This window comes from Heptranchias perlo, unplaced genomic scaffold (assembly GCF_035084215.1).
Source record: "Heptranchias perlo isolate sHepPer1 unplaced genomic scaffold, sHepPer1.hap1 HAP1_SCAFFOLD_44, whole genome shotgun sequence".
NCBI classification, from domain to species: Eukaryota; Metazoa; Chordata; class Chondrichthyes; order Hexanchiformes; family Hexanchidae; genus Heptranchias; species Heptranchias perlo.
In genome coordinates, this window is record NW_027139453.1 from 10,525,292 (window position 1) to 10,544,383 (window position 19,092).

A 19,092-nucleotide genomic window follows, 5' to 3' on the forward strand; every position below is an offset into this window, starting at 1 on the left:
GAACCACGCTCAATCCCCTCTTATAACCTTCTATAAGGACCCCTCTCATCCCGCACTACGTCCCTTATCCTCCTGTAAAAGGACCCTTCTCATTCCACACTCAGTCCCTTATAACCCTCTGTAGGTACTCCTCTCATTCCCTACTCAGTCCCTTATACCCCTCTAGAAGGACGCCTATCATTTCCCACTCAGTCCCTTATACCCCTCTATAAGGACCCCTTTCATTCCCCACTCAGTCCCTTATAACCCTCGATAAGATCCCCTCTCCTTTTCCACTCAGTTCCTTATATCCCTCTATAAGGACCCCTCTCATTTTCCACTCAGTCCCTTATCCCCCTCTATAAGGATCCATCTCATTCCCCACTCAGTCCCTTATACCCCTCTATAGGGACCTCTCCTATTCCCCACTCAAGCTTTATACCCCTCTAAAGGGACACCTCTCATTCCCAATCAGGCCCTTATTCCCCTCTATAAGAACCACGCTCAATCCCCTCTTATACCCTTCTGTAAGGACCCCTCTCATCCCGCACTCAGTCCCTTATCCTCCTCTATAAGGATCCATCTCATTCCCCACTCAGTCCCTTATACCCCTCTATAAGGACCCCTCTCATTTCCCACTCACTCTCTTATACCCCTCTATAAGGACCCATCTCATTTCCCACTTAGTCCCTTATACCCCTCTATAAGGACCGATCTCATTCCCCACTCAGTCCCTTATACTACTCTATAAGGACCCCTCTCATTTCCCACTCACTCCCTTAACCCCTCTATAAGGACCCCTCTCATTCCCCACTCACTCCTTTTTACCCCTCTACAAGGACTCCTTTCAGTCTCCAATCAGTCCCTTATGCCCCTCTATAAGATTTAGCGTTCTCCGGAATCTCCACCTTGAACAAATTCAGCTTTACTTTCTGACGGGATTTCCATTTGTCTCCTTGAACTTGTTACTTGCTTAAAAACTTTTTTAACATCTTCCAATTTTGGAAGGAATGGTCATCGACCTGAAACGTTAAATCTCTTAATTTCTCCGCCGCTGCTGCCTGACTCGCTGAGCCACAGCAGCATTTACTGTTTTTATTCCAGTTATGTTAATAGCCTCTTCGTGCCCTCCCTGCCTCCCAGGTATTGAGATGGAGCAATCGGCTACTTGTACAGTCACCGCGGAAGTCGTTCAGATCAATTTCAAGGAAGCAGAGACTTATTTCAAAAAAGGACTTCCCCACACTGGGCAGGTACGATTAAGTTCGAAAGTAGCTAACTCTCCTCGGACAACATTTGAACAATCCGCTGTTTATCTATCAACAGCTGAGGATTCAATACTCGACAGGGCAAGCAGTCCCAAATGCAACGCTCTACATCTTCAGTTCACTGAGTCCGGGGGCTCAGAAAGTGATCACAGATCAGAACGGCATCTGGAATTTCTCGCTCGATACCTCCTCCTGGAGCTTAGAGCGCGTCTCCATCACGGTGAGTGAGAGTCTGCGGGCAGACTACAGAGAGAAGAGGGTACAAGGGACTGAGTGGGGAATGAGAGAGGCCCTTACAGAGGGGTATAAGGGACTGAGTGGGGAATGAGAGGGGTCCTTAAAGAGGGTACAAGTGGCTGAGTTGGGAATGAGAGGAGTCCTTACAGAGGGGTACAAGGAACGACGCGGGGAATAAGAGGAGTCCTTAAAGAGGTTACAAGTGACTTAGTGGGGAATGAGAGGGGGCCTTATAGAGGGGTCTAAGATACTAAGTGGGGCAATGAGAGGGGTCCTTATGGAGGGCATAAGAGACTGAGAGGGGGAATGAGAGAGATCCTTGTAGATGAGTATAAGGCACTGAGTGGGGGAATGAGAGGGGTCATGACAGAGCGTTACAAGGAACTATGTGGGGAATGAGAGGTTTCCTTAAAGAGTGTACTAGTGACTGAGTGGGGAATGAGAGGGGGGCCTTATAGAGGGATATAAAGGATTGAGTGGGGAATGAGAGGGGTCCTTATAGAGGGGTCTAAGGCACTAAGTGGGGTAATGAGAGGGGTCCTTATGGAGGGTATAAGTAACTGAGTGGCGAATGAGGGGGGTCCTTATAGAGGGGTATAAGGGACTGAGTGGGGAATGAGAGGGGTCCTTCTAGAGGGGTATAAGGGAATAAGTGGAGAATGAGAGGGGACCTTATAGTGGGGTATAAGGGACTGAGTGTGGAATGGCAGATGTCCTTATAGAGGGGTATAAGGAACTGAGTGGGGAATGAAAGGGGTCCTTATAAAGGGGGAAAAGGGACTGAGTGAGGAATGAGAGGCCCACATAGAGGGGTATAAGGGACCTGGTGGGGAATGTGAGGGGTCCTTATAGAGGGGTATAAAGGACTGATTGGGGAATCAGAGCGGTCGTTATAGAGGGGTATACAGGACTGATTGGGGAATGAGAGGGGTCCTGATAGAGGCGTATAAGGGACTGAGTGGGGAATGAGAGGGGTCCATATACATTGTTGTTATGGAATGAGTGTGGAATCGAGGGGTCCTTACCGAGGGGTACACAGGATTGATTGGGGAATGAGAGTGAGCCTTATAGAGGGGTATACAGGACTGATTGGGGAATGAGAGCTGTCGTTATGGAGGGATATAGAGGACTGATTGGGGAATGAGAGGGGTCCTGATAGAGGCGTATAAGGGAATCAGTGGGGAATGAGAGGGGTCCATATAGAGTGTTGTAAGGGAATGAGTGTGGAATCGAGGGGTCCTTACCGAGGGGTACACAGGATTGATTGGGGAATGAGAGTGGGCCTTATAAAGGGGTATACAGGACTCATTAGGGAATGGGAGGGGTCCTTATAAATGGTTATCCAGGACTCATTGGGGAACGAGAGTGGTCCTGATAGACGGGTATAAGGGACTGAGTGGGGAATGGGAAGCGTCCTTATAGAGGGGTACAAGGTACAGGGAATGAGCGGTATCCAAACAGATGTGTATAAGGGACTGAGTGGGAAATTAGAGGGGTCATTGCTAACGGGTATAGGGGACTGAGTCGGGAATGAGAGGGGCCCTTATAGAGCGGAACAAGGGACTGACCCGGGATTGAAAGGGGTCCTTATAGAAGGGTACAAGTGACTGAGCGGGAAAGGAAAGGAGTCGACATAGAAGTGTCCAAGCGGCAGATTCCCCACTCAGTCCCTTATACCCCTCTATAAGGGGTCATGACAGAGCGGTATAAGGGACTGAGTGCGGAATGAGAGGGGTCCTCATACAAGGGTACAAGGGACAGGATGGGGAAAGAGATTGGTCCTTATAGAGGGGTATAAGGGACTGAGAGGGGAATGGGAGGGGACCTAATAGAGGGGTACAAGTGACTGAGTGGGGAATGAGAGGGGTCCTTATAGAGGGTGATAAGGGACTTAGTGGGGAATGGGAGAGGTCCTTATCGAGGGGTATAAGAGACTGAGTGGGGAATGAGAGGGGTCCTTAGAAAGGGGTATCAGGGACTGAGTGGGGAATGAGAGAGGTCTTCATTGAGGGGTATCAGGGACTGAGTGGGGAATGAGAGGGGTCCTTATAGAGGGTTATCTGGGACTGAGTGGGGAATGAGAGAGGTCTTCATTGAGGGGTATCAGGGACTGAGTGGGGAATGAGAGGGGTCCTTATAGAGGGGTATCAGGGACTGAGTGGGGAATGAGAGGGGTCCTTAGGGAGTGGTATCAGGGACTGAGTGGGGAATGAGAGGGGTCCTTATCGAGAGGTATAAGGGCCTGAGTGGGGAATGGGAGAAGTCCTTATCGAGGGGTATAAGGGACTAAGTGGAGAATGAGGGAGGATGTGGTTGTGGGTGATTTTGGGGACGTCCTCTCTCTGGATGGATGGTGGCTCTTGTTGACTTGTTGTTTCCCCTCCCACTCTCTCAAGGCCATTTATCGGATCAGCCAGACTGACCACTACCTTGTCTCGGCCTGGCAACGGATCAAGCCATTCTACTCTCGGTCCAACAGCTACTTTCAGATCCGGAGGCATCAACAACAACTCTCCTGTGATACCGAGCTGCAGGTGACGGTCGACTACACCGTCAACAGGCCCCCTGTACTGGAGGAGCACGGCATAGTTGTGTCCTATCTGGTGAGAAGGTGCCCCTCGTCTTCGAGCTAAACTCTCAACCAATGTGGGACTGGGCCCCACCGCTTCAACCACCACCCCGCACCCCCCCGCCCTCACTGACCCGCCGACACACACAGAGCAGGCAAGCCCCAGGCTCCATCTCTGGCCTGTTCAATGTCCCTCCCCCTTCCCCTGGCACTGTGACCCTCTCCCCTCCTCCCGGCACTGTGAACCTCTCCTCTCCCCCCGTCACTGTGCCCCGCTCCCCTCCCCTGGAACTGTGACCCTCTCCCCTCCTCCCGGCACTGTGACCCTCTCCCCTCCCCCTGGCACTGTGCCCCGCTCCCCTCCCCTGGAACTGTAACCCTCTCCCCTCCCCCTGGCACTTTTACCCTCCCCTTCTCCTTACCCTGTGTCAATCTCCAATCCCCTTGACCCTGTTACCCTCTGCGCTTTCCGTGACACATTCACACTCTCCCCTCCCCTGACCCTATGACCCTTTCTCCTCCCTCTGACCCTGTGACCTTCTCCCCGTTCCCTGCCCCTATTACGCTCTCCTCTAATCCTGACCCTATGACCCTCAGCCCTACCACTGACCCTGTGAGCCTCTACCCTCTCACTGACCGTGTGACCGTCTACCCTTTCCCTGAGCCTATTACGCTCTCCCGTGGCCCTAATCCTGTTACCCTCTCCCCCTGACCCCATGAAACTTTCACTGACACTGTGACCTTCTCCCCGATCTCTGACCAAATAACTCTCTTAGATCCCTTTATCCTTTGACCCTCTCCCATGACACCTGAACCTGTGACAGTCTCCCCTTTCCCATGACCCTGTGACCCTCTTCCCTACCCCTGACCCTGTGCCTTGTCCCCTACACCTGATCCTTTGACCCTGTCACGTTTCCCTGACCGTGTGACGCTGTCCCCTAGCCCTGATCCTGTGACCCTCTCTAATTGCCCTGACCCTGTGACTCTCACCCCTAGCCGTGACCATGTGAGCCTCTACCCTACTTCTGACCCTGTGACCCTCTCCACTACCTCAGACCCTGTGACAATCTCCACACCCCTGATCCTGTGACCTTCGCCACTGTCCCGTGACCCTATGATCCTCTGCACTCCCCCTGACACCATGTCCCTATCCCCTCCCCTGGCCCTGTAACCCTCTCCCCTCTCTGAACCTGTGACCCTCTACCCTTTCCCTGAAACTTTGATCCTCTCCCCTAGCCCTGACCCTGTGACCATCTCCCCTGACCACTGACCCAATGATCCTCTCACCTGTCCTGACATTTTGAACCTCTCCCCTGACCCCTGACCCTATGACCCTGACCCTGTAACTCTCTCCTCCCCCTGACCCTGTGACACTCCTTCCCCTTCCCCTGACCCTCTGACCCACTCCTCTCCCCTGACTCTGTGATCCTCTCCGGTCCCCTGACCCTGTGACCCTCTCCCTTCGCCCTGACCCTCTGGCCTTCTCCCCTGACCCCTGACCCTGTGACCCTGACCCTGTTACTCTCTACCTTCCCCCTGACCACGTGACCCTTTCTCCCCGTCCACTGACCCTGTGACACTTTTCTCTCGCCCTGATCCTGTGACCCTTCTCCCCCTTCCCTGGCCCTGTTTCCCTCTCCTCTCCCCTGACCCTGTGACCCTCTTCCCTGACTCCTGACCCTGAAACCCTCTCCCCTGACCTTTGACCCTTTCTCCCTTCGTGTTCATGATCCCCTTCTCTTTCTATGTACAGGTGATGGCGAGAGGACTCATCGTGAGTTTCGAGCAGAAAACGATCTCTGTCGAAGGTACCGAGAGTTTAAACTTGACGGCACTTGAGTGTGTGCAAGTTTCGCCTGCCCTTTAAAGACGCTCCTCGCCACCACCACCCCCCCCCCCCCCCGACCCCCACAAACATTTACTCCCCGAGGTATCTTCCATCCGCTGGGGTCCGGGTCCTCCAGGCCCCATTCTCCACCTGTGGGTCCCAGACAGGGGTATTCGACTGTGGGAGGAGGCATTACTGCCGAAAGCCACCGCCTCCGCATCCCCAGATCAGGGCTGGTTCACGCCCTCCATCCCTAACCCAGGGGGCACTGAGGTCCAACAGTAAACCCTAACCTTCGCACACTGGGGGTGATCAGCTCTCTCAGCACAGCCCGGGCACAGAGCCTGGGATATCCCTGCCCTCTCTCTCTCTTTCTGTGGGTGGGATCAGCACTTTCAGCACAGCCCGGGCACAGAGCCTCGGATATCCATGCTCTCTCTCTCTTGGTGTGATTAGCTCTCTCAGCACAGCCCGGGCACAGAGCATAGGATATCACTGTTCTCTCTCTCTCTCTCTGTGGATGCGATCAGCTCTCTTCGCACAGCCCGGGCACAGAGTCTGAGATATCCTTGCTCCCTCTCTCTCTGTGCGTGCGATCAGCTCTCTTCGCACAGCCCGGGCACAGAGTCTGAGATATCCTTGCTCTCTCTCTCTCTCTGTGTGCGATCAGCTCTCTCCGCACAGCCCGGGCACAGAGCCTGGGATATCCCTGCTCTCTCTCTCTCTCTGTGTGGATGCGATCAGCTCTCTCCGCACAGCCCGGGCACAGAGCCTGGGATATCCCTGCTCTCTCTCTCTTGACTTCACTGCACTCTCTCCCACACCAGGTTCACAGGGAGAGTTCCATCTCACGCTTCAGGTCAATGCTGATATCGCTCCCATCGCCCGCCTTCTGGTTCTCACGGTCCTGTCTGACGGAGAAATTATTGCCGACAGCATGAGGTACGGAATCCCGGAATGTTTCCGGAACAAGGTGAGAACTCCCGACCTCCGATTCTCTCTCTCTCTGATTCTAATCTATCCGAATCTCTCTCCGATTCGAGTCTATCTCTCTCTCTTGGATTCTAGTCTCTCTCTCTCTCTCGGATTCTAGTCTATCTCTCTCTCTGATTCTAGTCTATCTCTCTCTCTTGGATTCTAGTCTCTCTCTCTCTCTGATTCTAGTCTATCTCTCTCTCTGATTCTAGTCTATCTCTCTTTCTCTCTCTGATTCTAGTCTATCTCTCTCTTTGATTCTAGTCTATCTCTCTTTCTCTCTCTGATTCTAGTCTATCTCTCTCTTTGATTCTAGTCGATCTCTCTTTCTGATTCTAGTCTATCTCTCTCTCTCTCTCTCTCTCTCTGGTCCTAGTCTATATGTCGCTCTCTGATTCTAGTCTATATCTCTCTCTGGTTCTAGTCTATCTCTCTCTCTCTGATTCAAGTCTATCTCCCTCTCTCTCTGATTCTATTCTATCTTTCTCTCTCTCTGATTCCAGTCTATCTGTCTCTCTCGGATTCTATTCTATCTCTCTCTCTGATTCTAGTCTATCTCTTTCTTTCTGATTCTAGTCTACCTCTCTCTCTGATTCTAGTCTATCTCTCTCTCTCTGATGCTAGACCATCTCTCTCTCTGATTCTAGTCTATCTCTCTCTCTCTGATTCTAGTCTATCCCTCTCTCTCTGATTCTAGTCTATCTCTATCTCTCTGATTCTAGTGGATCTCTCTCTCTCTCGTATTCTAGTCGATCTCTCTCTCTCTCTGATTCTATTCTATCTCTCTCTCTCTGATTCTAGTCTACCTCTCTCTCCGATTCTAGTCTATCCCTCTCTCTCTGATTTCAGTCATTCTCAAGCTCTTTCTCCGATTCTAGTCTATCCCACTCTCTCTCTCTCCGATTCTTCTCTCTCTCTCTCTCTCTGACTGTAGTCTTTTTTTTCTCTCTCTCTCCGATTCTAGACAATTCACTCTCTAATTCCAGTCTCTCTCACTTTCTCTTTCTGATTCCAATTTATCTGTCTCTCTCTCTCTCTGATTCTAGTCTATCTCTCTCTCTCTGATTCTAGTCTATCTCTCTTTCTCTCTCTGATTCTAGTCTATCTCTCTCTTTGATTCTAGTCTATCTCTCTTTCTCTCTCTGATTCTAGTCTAACTCTCTCTTTGATTCTAGTCGATCTCTCTTTCTGATTCTAGTCTATCTCTCTCTCTCTCTCTCTGGTCCTAGTCGAAATGTCGCTCTCTGATTCTAGTCTATTTCTCTCTCTTATTCTAGTCTATATCACTCTCTCTGATTCTAGTCTATCTCTCTCTCTCTGATTCTAGTCTATCTCTCTGATTCTAGTATATCTCTCTCTCTCTGATTCTGGTCAATCTCTCTCTCTCTGATTCTAGTCTATCTCTCTCTCTCGGATTCTAGTCTATCTCTCTCTCTGATTCTAGTCTATCTCTCTCTCTGGTTCTAGTCTATCTCTCTCACTCTCTCTCTGATTCTAGTCTATCTCTCTCTCTCTCTGATTCAAGTCTATCTCCCTCTCTCTCTGATTCTATTCTATCTTTCTCTCTCTCTGATTCCAGTCTATCTCTCTCTCTCGGATTCTATTCTATCTCTCTCTCTGATTCTATCTATCTATTTCTTTCTGATTCTAGTCTACCTCTCTCTCTGATTCTGGTCTATCTTTCTCTCTCCCTGATTCTAGTCTATCTCTCTATCTCTCTGATTCTAGTCTATCTCTCTCTCTGATTCTAGTCTCTCTCTCTCTCTCTGATGCTAGACTATCTCTCTCGCTGATTCTAGTCTATCTCTCTCTCTCTGATTCTAATCTATCCCTCTCTCTCTGATTCTAGTCTATCTCTATCTCTCTGATTCTATTGGTCTCTCTCTCTCTCGTATTATAGCCGATCTCTCTCTCCCTCGGATTGTCGTCTATCTCTCTCTCTCTGATTCTAGTCTACCTCTCTCTCTCCGATTCTAGTCTCTGCCTCTCTCTCTGATTGCAGTCATTCTCACGCTCTTTCTCCGATTCTAGTCTATCCCACTCTCTCTCTCTCCGATTCTTCTCTCTCTCTCTCTCTCTCTCTCTGACTGTAGTCTTTTTTTCTCTCTCTCTCCGATTCTAGTCAATTCACTCTCTGATTCCAGTCTCTCTCACTTTCTCTTTCTGATTCCAATTTATCTGTCACTCTCTCTCTCTGATTCTAGTCTATCTCTGTCTCTCGCTCTCTGATTCCAGTCCATCTCACTCTCTCTCTCTGATCCTAGTCTAACTATATATCGCTCTCCGATTCTAGTCCATCTCGCTCTCTCTCCGATTGTTGTCGATCTCTGTCTCTGTCTCTGTCTCTCTCTCTCTCTCTCCAATTCCAGTCCAGCTCACTCACTCTCTCTCTCTGATTCTAGTCTCTCTCTCTCTCTCTCCCTCTATCTCTGATTTTAGCATATCTCATTCTCTCTCTCTGACTCTATTCGATCCCACTTTGTCTCTCTCTGATACTAGTCAATCTCACTCGCTCCGATTCAGTCTATCTCTCTCTCTCTATCTATCTATCTCCCCAATTCCAGTCCAGCCCCCTCTCTCTCTCTCTCTCTCTCTCTCTGATTCTAGTCTATTTCACTCTCTCACTCTCTCTCTGATTCTAGTCTATCCCACCCTCTCTCTCTCTCTTAGTCAAGTCAATCTGTCTCTCTCTCTCTGATTGTAGTCTATCACACTCTCTCTCTGATTCTAGTCTCTCTCTCGCTCTCTCTCTCTCTTTGTTTCGAGTCCATCTCCCTCTATCTCCTTCTGCGATTCTAGTCTATCTCACTCTCTCTATCACTAATTCTAATCTATCTCACCCTCTCTCTCATTCTCTCTCTGATTCTCGTCTATCTAACTCACTCTCTTTCGCTTTCCGATTCTAGTCTATCTCACTCTCTCCTCTCTCTGATTCTAGTCTATCTCTCTATCTCTCCGATTCTAATCTATCTCACTCTTTCTCTCCGGTTCTAGTCTATCTCTCGCTCTCTCCGATCCTGGTCTATCACACTCTCTTTCTCTGATTCTAGTCCATCTCATTCTCTCTACTATTCGAATGTAGCTCAACCTCTCTGATTCATGTCTATCTCACTCTCTGTCCCTCTTATTTTAGTCTATCTCTCTCTCCCTCTCTGGCTCTGATTCTAGTCAAACTGAATCTCTCACTAATTCTAGACTATCTCGCTTTCTCTCTTCGCATCTAGTCTACCTCACTCTCTCTCTCTCCGATTCTAGTTTATCTCAATCTCTCTCTCTCTCTCCCCGGTTCTAGTCTATCTCACTCTCTATCTCTCCGATTCTAGTTTATCTCACTCTCTCTCTCCGATTCTAATTTATCTCAATCTCTCTCTCTCTCCGATTCTAGTTTATCTCAATCTATCTGTCTGTCTGTCTCTCTCTCTCTCCGATTCTATTCCATCTCACTCTCCCTCCGATTCTAATCTATCTTACACTCTATCTGATTGATGTATATCTCTGATTCTAGTATCTCTCTCTCGCTCTGATTTTAGTCTATCACATTCTCTTTCAGATTCTAATCTATCTCACCGTCTTTATCTCTCCGATTCCAGTCCAGCTCACTCTCTGTCTATCTCTGATTCGAGTCTATCTCACTCTCTCTCTCTATCTCCGATTCTAGTCTATCTCACTCTCTCTCTGTCTCTGATTCTATTCTATCTCACTCTCTCTCTATCTCTGATTCTAGTCTATCTCACTCTCTCTCTGATTTTAGTCTATCTCATTCGCTTTCAGATTCCAATCCAGCTCACTCTCTCTCTCCGATCCTAGTCTATCTCTCTCTCCCTCTCTCTCTCTCTCTCCAATTTCAGTCTATCTCTCTCTCCGATTCTAGTCTCAATCGATCTCTCCCTCTCTGTGATTCCAGTCTATCTCTCTCTCTCTCTCGCCGATTCTAGTCTATCTCACTCCCTTTCCCTCTGATTCTAATCTATCTCACTCTCTCTCTCTCTATCTGATTCCAGTCCATCGATCTCTCTCTCTCTTTGTCTCTCTGATTTCAGTCCATCTATCTCTCTCTCCCTCTCTCTCTCCAATTCTAGTCTAATTCACTCTCTCACCCTCTCTCTCTGTTTCAAGTCTATCTCACTCTGTCTCTCTGATTCCATTCTTTCCATCCTCTCCTTCTCCGATTCCAATCTATCTTATTCTCTCTCTCTGATTCTACTATATCTGTCAAACACTCTCTCTCTCTCTGATTCCAGTGTATCTCACTCTGCCTCCGATTCTAGACTATCTCACTCTCTCACTGTTTCTCTCCGATTGTTGTCTATCTCACTCTCTCTCTCCAATTCTAGTCTACCCCAATCGCTCTCTGTCTGATTCTAGTCTATCTCACTCTCACACTCTCTCTCTGATTCTATTCTATCTCACTCTCTCTCTCTCTCTCCAAACCCATGTCTATCACACTCGTTGTCTCTGATTCTAGTCTATCCCACTCCCTCTCTCTCTTATTCTGGTCAATCTGTCTCTCTCTCTGATTTTAGTCTATCACATTGTCTCTCTGATTATAGTCTCTCTCTCTAACTCTCCCTCTCTCTTTGTTTCGAGTCCATCTCTCTCTATCTCCCTCTGCGATTCTTGTCTATCCCACTCTCTCTCTTTCTGATTCTTATCTATCTCACCCTCTCTCTCCGATTCTAATTTATCTCACTTACTCTATCTGTTTGATTCTAGTCTATCGCACTCATTCTCTTTCCCTCTCCGATTCTAGTCTATCACACTGTCTCTCTCCGGTTCTATTCTATCTCTTTCTCTCTCTCCGATCCTGGTCGATCGCACTCTCTTTCTTTGACTCTAGTCTCTCTCACTCTCTGTCAGATTCTAATCTACCTCACACACTCTCTGATTCATGTCTGTCTCACTCTCTGTCGCTCTGATTTTAGTCTATCTCTCTCTCCCTCTCTGGCCCTGATTCTAGTCTATTTCATTCTCTCTCTCTCCGATTCTAGTTTATCCCAATCTCTCTCTCTCTCTCTCTCTCTCTCTCTCCCATTCTAGTATATTTCACTCTCTCTCTCCGATTCTAGTTTATCTCAATCTCTCTCTCTCCGATTCTAGTCTATCTCACTCTCTCTCTCTCCAGTCCTAGTTTATCTCAATCTCTCTCTCTCTCTCTCTCCGATTCTAGTCTATCTCACTCTCTCTCCGATTCTAGTTTATCTCAATCTCTCTCTCTCAGATTCGAGTCTATCTCACTCTCTCTCTCCGATCCTAGTTTATCTCAATCTCTCTCTCTCTCTCTCTCTCTCTCCGATTCTAGTCTATCTCACTCTCTCTTCGATTCTAGTTTATCTCAATCTCTCTCTCTCTCTCTCCGATTCGAGTCTATCTCACTCTCTCTCTCAGTTTCTAGTTTATCTCAATCTCTCTCTCTCTCTCTCTCTCTCTCCGATTCTAGTTTATCTCAATCTCTCTCAGATTCTAGTCTATCTCACTCTCTCTCTCACTGATCCTTGTCTATCTAACTCTCAATCTCGCCGATTCGAGTCTATCTGACTCTCTCTCTCCGATTCGAGTCTATCTCACTCACTCTCCCTTTCCGATCCTGATCTCTCACACTGTTTCTTTGATTCTAATCTATCTCACTCTCTCTCTGACCCATGTCTATCTCACTCTCTGTCCCGCTGATTTTAATCTATCTCTCGTTCCCTTTTCCATTCTAGTCTATCTCTCTCTATCTCAGATTCTAGTCTATCTCTCTCTCTCTCTCTCTCTCTCTCCGATCCTAGTCTACCTCTCTCCCTCTCTCTCTCTCCAATTCCAGTCTATCTCTCTCTTTCACCATCTCCGATTCTAGTCTAAATCTCTCTCTCTCTCTGATTGTATTCTCTCTCACTCTCTCTTTCTGATTCTAGTTTATTTCTCTCTCGCTCTCTGATTCCAGTCCCTCTCACTATCTCTCTCTGATCCTAGTCTAACTATATCTCGCTCTTCAATTGTAGTCTATCTCGCTCTCCCTCTGATTGTTGTCTATCTCACTCTCTCTCTCTCCCTCTCCAATTCCAGCCCAGCTAACTCACTCTCTCTCTCTGATTCTAGTCTATCTCACTCTCTCACTCTCTCTCTCTCTCTGATTTTAGTCTATCTCATTCTCTCTCTCTGACTCTATTCTATCCCACTGTGTTTCTCTCTGATTCTAGTCTATCTCACACTCGCTCCGATTCCGGTCTATCTCGCTTTCTCTAATTCCAGTCTCTCTCTCTCTCTCTCCAATTCCAGTCCAGCTCACTCATTCTCTCTCCGATTCTAATCTATCTCACACTCTCTCTGATTCAAGTCTATCTTACTCTCTATTCCTTTGATTTTAGTTTATCTCCCTCTCTGGCTCTGATTCTACTCTATCTGACTATCTGATTCTGGACTATCTCTCTTTCTCTCTCCAATTATAGTCTATCTCACACTCTCTCTCCCTCTCTGATCCTAGTCTATCTCACGCTCTTACTCTCTCGATCCGATTCGAGTCCATCTCACTCTCTCTCTCCCTCTGATTTTAGACTCTCAATCTTTCTCTCTCTCTCTGATTCTAATCCATCTCACTTTCTCTCTCTCTCTCTCGTTCTGATTCTAGTCTATCTCACTCTCGCTCTCTCCGATTCTAATCTATCTCACTCTCTCTCTCTCTGATTCAAGTCTATCTCACTCTATCTCCCTCTGATTTTAGACTCTCTCTCTTTCTCTCTCTCTCTGATTATCGGCGATCTCTCTCTCTCCCTCTCTCGCTCTTATTCCAGCATATCTCGTCCTCTCTCTCCCTCTGATTGTAGTCTATCTCCCTCCCTCTCTCCGATTCTAATCTATCTCAATCTCTCTCTTTGACTCTAATCCATCTCACCCTCTCTCCCTCTGAATTTTGACTTACTCTCTCTCTCTCTCGCTCTGATTCCAGAATATCTCACTCTCTCTCTCCGATTCTAGTCCATCTCACTCTCTTTCTTTGACTCTAGTCTATTTCACTCTCTCTCCCTTTGATTTTAGACTTACTCTCTGTCTCTCTCTCTCTGATTCTAGTCAATCTCACTCTCTGCCTCTGATTTTAGACACTCTCTCTCTCTGATTCTAGTCTATCTCACTCTGTCTCCCTCTGATTTGAGACTCTATCTTTATCTCTCTCTCTCTGATTCTCGGCGATCTCTCTCTCTCTCTCTGATTCTAGCATATCTCTCACTCTCTCTCCCTCTGATTGTAGTCTATCTCAGTTTGTCTCTCCGATTCTAATCTATCTCACTCTCTCTCTCTGACATTAGTACATCTCACTCTCTCTCCCTCCGATTTTAGACTTAATCTCTCTCTCTCGCTCTGATTTTACTCTCTCTCTGTCTCTCTCTCTCTCCGATTCTAGTCTATCTCACTCTCTCTTTGATTTAAGTCTATCACTCTCTCTCTCTCTCCGATTTAAATCTATCTCATAATCTCTCTCTCTCTCCGATTCTAGCCTGTCTCACTCTCTCTCTCCGATTCAAGCCTATCTCACTCTCTCGCCGATTATATTCTATTCCACTCGCTCTCTCTCTCTCTCTGATTCTAGCCTATCCCACACTCTCTGTCTCTGTTTCTAGTCTATCTCACTATCTCTCTCTGATTGTAATCTATCACTCTCTCTCTCCGATTCTAGTCTATCTCACTCTCTCTCTCCGATTCTTGTTTATTTCTCTCTGTCTTTCCGATTCTACTCTACCTCACTATCTCTCTCTGATTCTAGCCTCTCTCTCTCTCTCTCTCTGATTCTAATCTATCTCACACTCTCTCTCCGGTTCAAATCTATCTCCCACTCCCACTCTATGATTCAAGTCTATCTTATTCTCTCTCTCTCTCTCCGATTCTAATCTCTCTCTCTCTCTCTCTCTCTCTTTCCCGCTCCATTTCTAGTCTATCCCACTCTCTCTCAGGTTCTATTCTATCTCACTCTCTCTCTTTGCATCTCCGATTCTATTCTATCTCCCTCTCTCCCTCTCTCTGATTCTAGTCTATCTCACTTTCTATCTGTCCGATTCTAATCTATTTCAATCTCTCTCTCTCCGGTTCTAGTATAACTCTCTCTCTCCGATTCTAATCTATCGCACCAGCTCTCTCTCTCTGATTCTCGTCTATCTCACTCTCTCTCTCTGATTCTTGTATATCTCGCTCACTCTTCCTCTCCGATTCTAATCTATCTCACTCTCTCTCTCCGATTCTAGTCCATCTCACTCTCTCCGATTCTAATCTATCTCCCACTCTCTCTGATTCTTGTCCATCTGTCTGTCTGTCCCTCTGACTTTAGTCTACCTCTCTCTCTCTCTCACTCTTTCGCTCTGATTCCAGTCTATCGGACTCTCTCTCTCTGATCCTAGACTATCTCTCTCTCTCCGATTCTATTCTATCTCACTCTCTCTCTCTGATTCAAGTCTATCCCACACTCTCTCGCTCCTATTCTAACCGATCTCACTCTCTCCCTCTGATTCCAGTTTATCTCACTCTCTCTCTCTCTGATTTTAGCCTTTCCCACTCTATCTCTCCGATTATATTCTATCTGACTCTTTATCTCTCTCTCTCCGATTCTCGTCTATCTCTCTCTCTCTCTGATTCTAATCTATCTCACACTCTCTCTCGCTATGATTCTACTCTATCTCACTCTCTATCCTTTTCTACTCTATCTCTCTCTCCGATCGTAGTCTATCTCTCTCTCTCTCTGATTCTAATCTATGTCACTTCCTCACCCTCTGATTTTAGCCGATCTCTCTCTCTCGCTCGCTCTCTGATTTTAGCCTATCTCATTCTCTCTCTCTCTGATTCTAGCCCATCTCATAAGAACATAAGAACATAAGAAATAGGAGCAGGAGTAGGCCAATCGGCCCATCGAGCCTGCTCCGCCATTCAATAAGATCATGGCTGATCTGATCCTAACCTCAAATCTAAATTCATGTCCAATTTCCTGCCCGCTCCCCATAACCCCTAATTCCCTTTACTTCTAGGAAACTGTCTATTTCTGTTTTAATTTTATTTAATGATGTAGCTTCCACAGCTTCCTGGGGCAGCAAATTCCACAGACCTACTACCCTCTGAGTGAAAACGTTTCTCCTCATCTCAGTTTTGAAAGAGCCGCCTCTTATTCTAAGATTATGCCCCCTAGTTCTAGTTTCACCCATCCTTGGGAACATCCTTACCGCATCCACCCGATCAAACCCCTTCACAATCTTATATGTTTCAATAAGATCGCCTCTCATTCTTCTGAACTCCAATGAGGAGAGTCCCAATCTACTCAACCTCTCCTCATATGTCCACCCCCTCATCCCCGGGATTAACCGAGTGAACTTTCTTTGTACTGCCTCGAGAGCAAGTACGTCTTTTCTTAAGTATGGACACCAAAACTGCATGCAGTATTCCAGGTGCGGTCTCACCAATACCTTATATAACTGCAGCAATACCTCCCTGTTTTTATATTCTATCCCACTCGCACTAAAAGCCAACATTCCGTTGGCCTTCTTGATCTCCTGCTGCACCTGCAAACTAACTTTTTGATTTTCTTGCACTAGGACCCCCAGATCCCTTTGTACTGCAGTACTTTCCAATTTCTCGCCATTAATATAATAACTTGCACTCCGATTTTTCCTGCCAAAGTGCATAACCTCACATGTTCCAATATTGTATTGCATCTGCCAAATCTCCGCCCACTCACCCAGCCTGTCGATATCCCCTTGTAGGTTTTTTATGTCCTCCTCACTCTCTACTTTCCCTACGATCTCACACTCCCTATCGCTCTGATTCTTGTCTCTCTCACTCACTCTCTGATTCCAGACTATCTCACTCTCTCTCCCTCACATTTTAGTCTCCCTCTCTCTCTCTCTGGTTCTCGTCTATCTCACTCTCTATCTCTGATTCTAGTCTCTCTCTCTCCGATTCTGGTCTATCCCTCTCTGTCTCTCTCTGTCTCTCCGATTCTAGTCTATCTCACTTTTTCTCTTTCTCTCTCTGATTCTAGTCGATCTCTCTCTCTCTCTCTATGGTTCTCGTCTATCTCACTCTATATCTCTGATTCTAGTCTATCTCTCTCTCTCTCTCTGACACCAGTCTATTACACACCCTCTCTCTCTCCGATTCTGGTCTACCTCTCTCTTTCTGTCTCTCCGATTCAGGTCTATCCCTCTCTCTCTCTCTCTCTCCTGCACTAATGCCCGTTCACGTCTTCCTCCCTCCAGGTTTCCCTCCAGTTCTCTGTCTCTGAGGACCTGCCTACGAGCCACATCAGTCTCGATCTTCAGGCCTCCCCGGGCTCTCTCTGTGGAGTTCGAGTCGTTGATCAGAGTGTTCTGCTTCTCAAGCCTGAGAAGGAATTATCCAGAAAGAGTGTAAGATACAAACCGGAAATAGAACTATCCACAGGTTCAGGAGCTAAATTAGTGCTGGACTGAGCCTCACTCAGGGAGCAGGAAAGGCCGAGTTTTCATCACATGCCGGTTCTCAACTCACCCGGAGAGGGAGGTGTAGGGTCTACAATTGGCCTCAGTGCCTCTGGTTTAGGGAGGGAGTGAATCAGCCCCGGGATTCCTGCTCCTGATCCCTGTCAAGTGACCCCTGGGTTAGGGAGGGGGGTGAATCAGCCCGGGATTGCTGCTCCTGACTCCTGTCCAGTGACCCCTGGGATAGGGAGGGGATGAATCAGCCCCGGTGTTCCTGCTCCTTATCCCTGTCCAGTGACCCCTGGGTTAGGGAGGGGGTGAATAAGGTCGGTGTTCATGCTCCTGAACCCTGTCCAGTGACCCCTGGGTTAGGGAGGGGATGAATCAGCCCCTGGGTTCCTGCTCCTGATCCCTGTCCCGTGACCCCTGGGTTAGGGAGTGGGGGAAACAGCGCCAGGGTTCCTGCTCCTGATCCCTTTCCAGTGAGCCCTGGGTTAGGGAGGGGGTGAATCAGCCCCGGGGTTCCTGCTCATGACCGAGAGGGTGTCGGGCGTCAATAGGATCAGGGGGCGAAGGAGCGGGTGGCTGTTTGGGCTGTGACTCCCCCCAGAGTGGAATACCAACCAGCCCGAACTCACGGGGTGACTTGAGCCACAGACCGGGTCAGGTGGGGCGTGAAGTCTTCTGATGTCCGGCCGTTTGACGTGTCTTTTTCCCGTTACCTCTAGGTTTACTCTTTGCTCCCAGTCCAGGACCTCAGCGGCTACCCATACCCTATATGGGAGGATCCCGGGGAGTTCTGCGACAGGGAAGGGTCCGGGCTCCGCTCTCCCCACGAACCCGACTCAATTGAAGACGTCGCCACTCTGCTCCAGGTTCCCGCTACTCCATAACCCGGGTCACAGCGAAATCTTCGTACTGTCAGGGAATCGAAGGTTGGGAAGGGGGAGATGAAAGAGAGGAGGGCCGGAGTGAGATAGAGGAAAAAGAGACAGAGACGGCTACTGCGAGAGAGGGAGAGAGACTGAGAGACAAAAAACAGAGACTGAAAGGGTAGAGAGAGATTGAGAGGGAGAGAGACTGACAGGGAGAGATAGAGACTGAGAGAGAGAGAGGGAGACTGAGAGAGAGGGAAAGAGACTGAGAGAGAAGGAGAGAGACTGATAAAGAGGGAGAGAGACTGATAGAGACTGAGAGAGAGGGATAGAGACTGAGAGAGGGAGAGAGACTGAGAGGGCTGGAGACTGACGGATGGATGGATGGTTGAATGTTTGGAGCGAGGGATGGAGGAATGAATTGAGGTGTGGAGGGTTGGATGGGGGGACGGTTGGGTGGAAGGACGGTTGGGTGGAATGAAGGTTGAGTGGAAGGACGATTGGACGTTGGGATAGTTGGATGCAGGGATGTAGGGATGGAGGAATGGATTGATGTGTAGATGGATGGATAGATGATGCAAGGTTGGATGGACAGGCAGATGGTGTGATCGATGGATGGAGGGCTGGACGGGCAGATGGTGTGATCGATGGATGGAGGGCTGGACGGGCAGATGGTGTGATAGATGGATGGAGGGATGGACGGGCAGATGGCGTAATAGATGGATGGAGGGATGGATGGGCAGATGATGTGACAGATGGATGGAGGGATGGACGGACAGATGGTGTGATCGATGGATGGAGGGATGGACGGGCAGATGGTGTGATAGATGGACGGAGGGATGGACGGGCAGATGGTGTGACCGATGGATGGAAGGATGGACGGGCAGATAGTGTGATAGATGGATGGAGGGATGGACGGTCAGATGTTGTGATAGATGGACGGAGGGAT

The 19,092-nt window shown here is 48.2% G+C and overlaps 1 protein-coding gene across 1 annotated transcript in view; it reads left to right on the forward strand.

The window, feature by feature from the left end:
• Positions 1-19,092, forward strand: part of LOC137312964 (alpha-2-macroglobulin-like) — a 144,823-nt gene that overhangs the window by 32,352 nt on the left and 93,379 nt on the right. Inside the window, exons 10-16 of the mRNA XM_067979323.1 lie at positions 1,123-1,232; positions 1,306-1,467; positions 3,881-4,087; positions 5,807-5,861; positions 6,709-6,854; positions 17,068-17,217; positions 17,997-18,143. Coding sequence (XP_067835424.1) covers positions 1,123-1,232; positions 1,306-1,467; positions 3,881-4,087; positions 5,807-5,861; positions 6,709-6,854; positions 17,068-17,217; positions 17,997-18,143 — 977 coding nt within the window. The remainder of the gene's footprint in view (positions 1-1,122; positions 1,233-1,305; positions 1,468-3,880; positions 4,088-5,806; positions 5,862-6,708; positions 6,855-17,067; positions 17,218-17,996; positions 18,144-19,092) is intronic.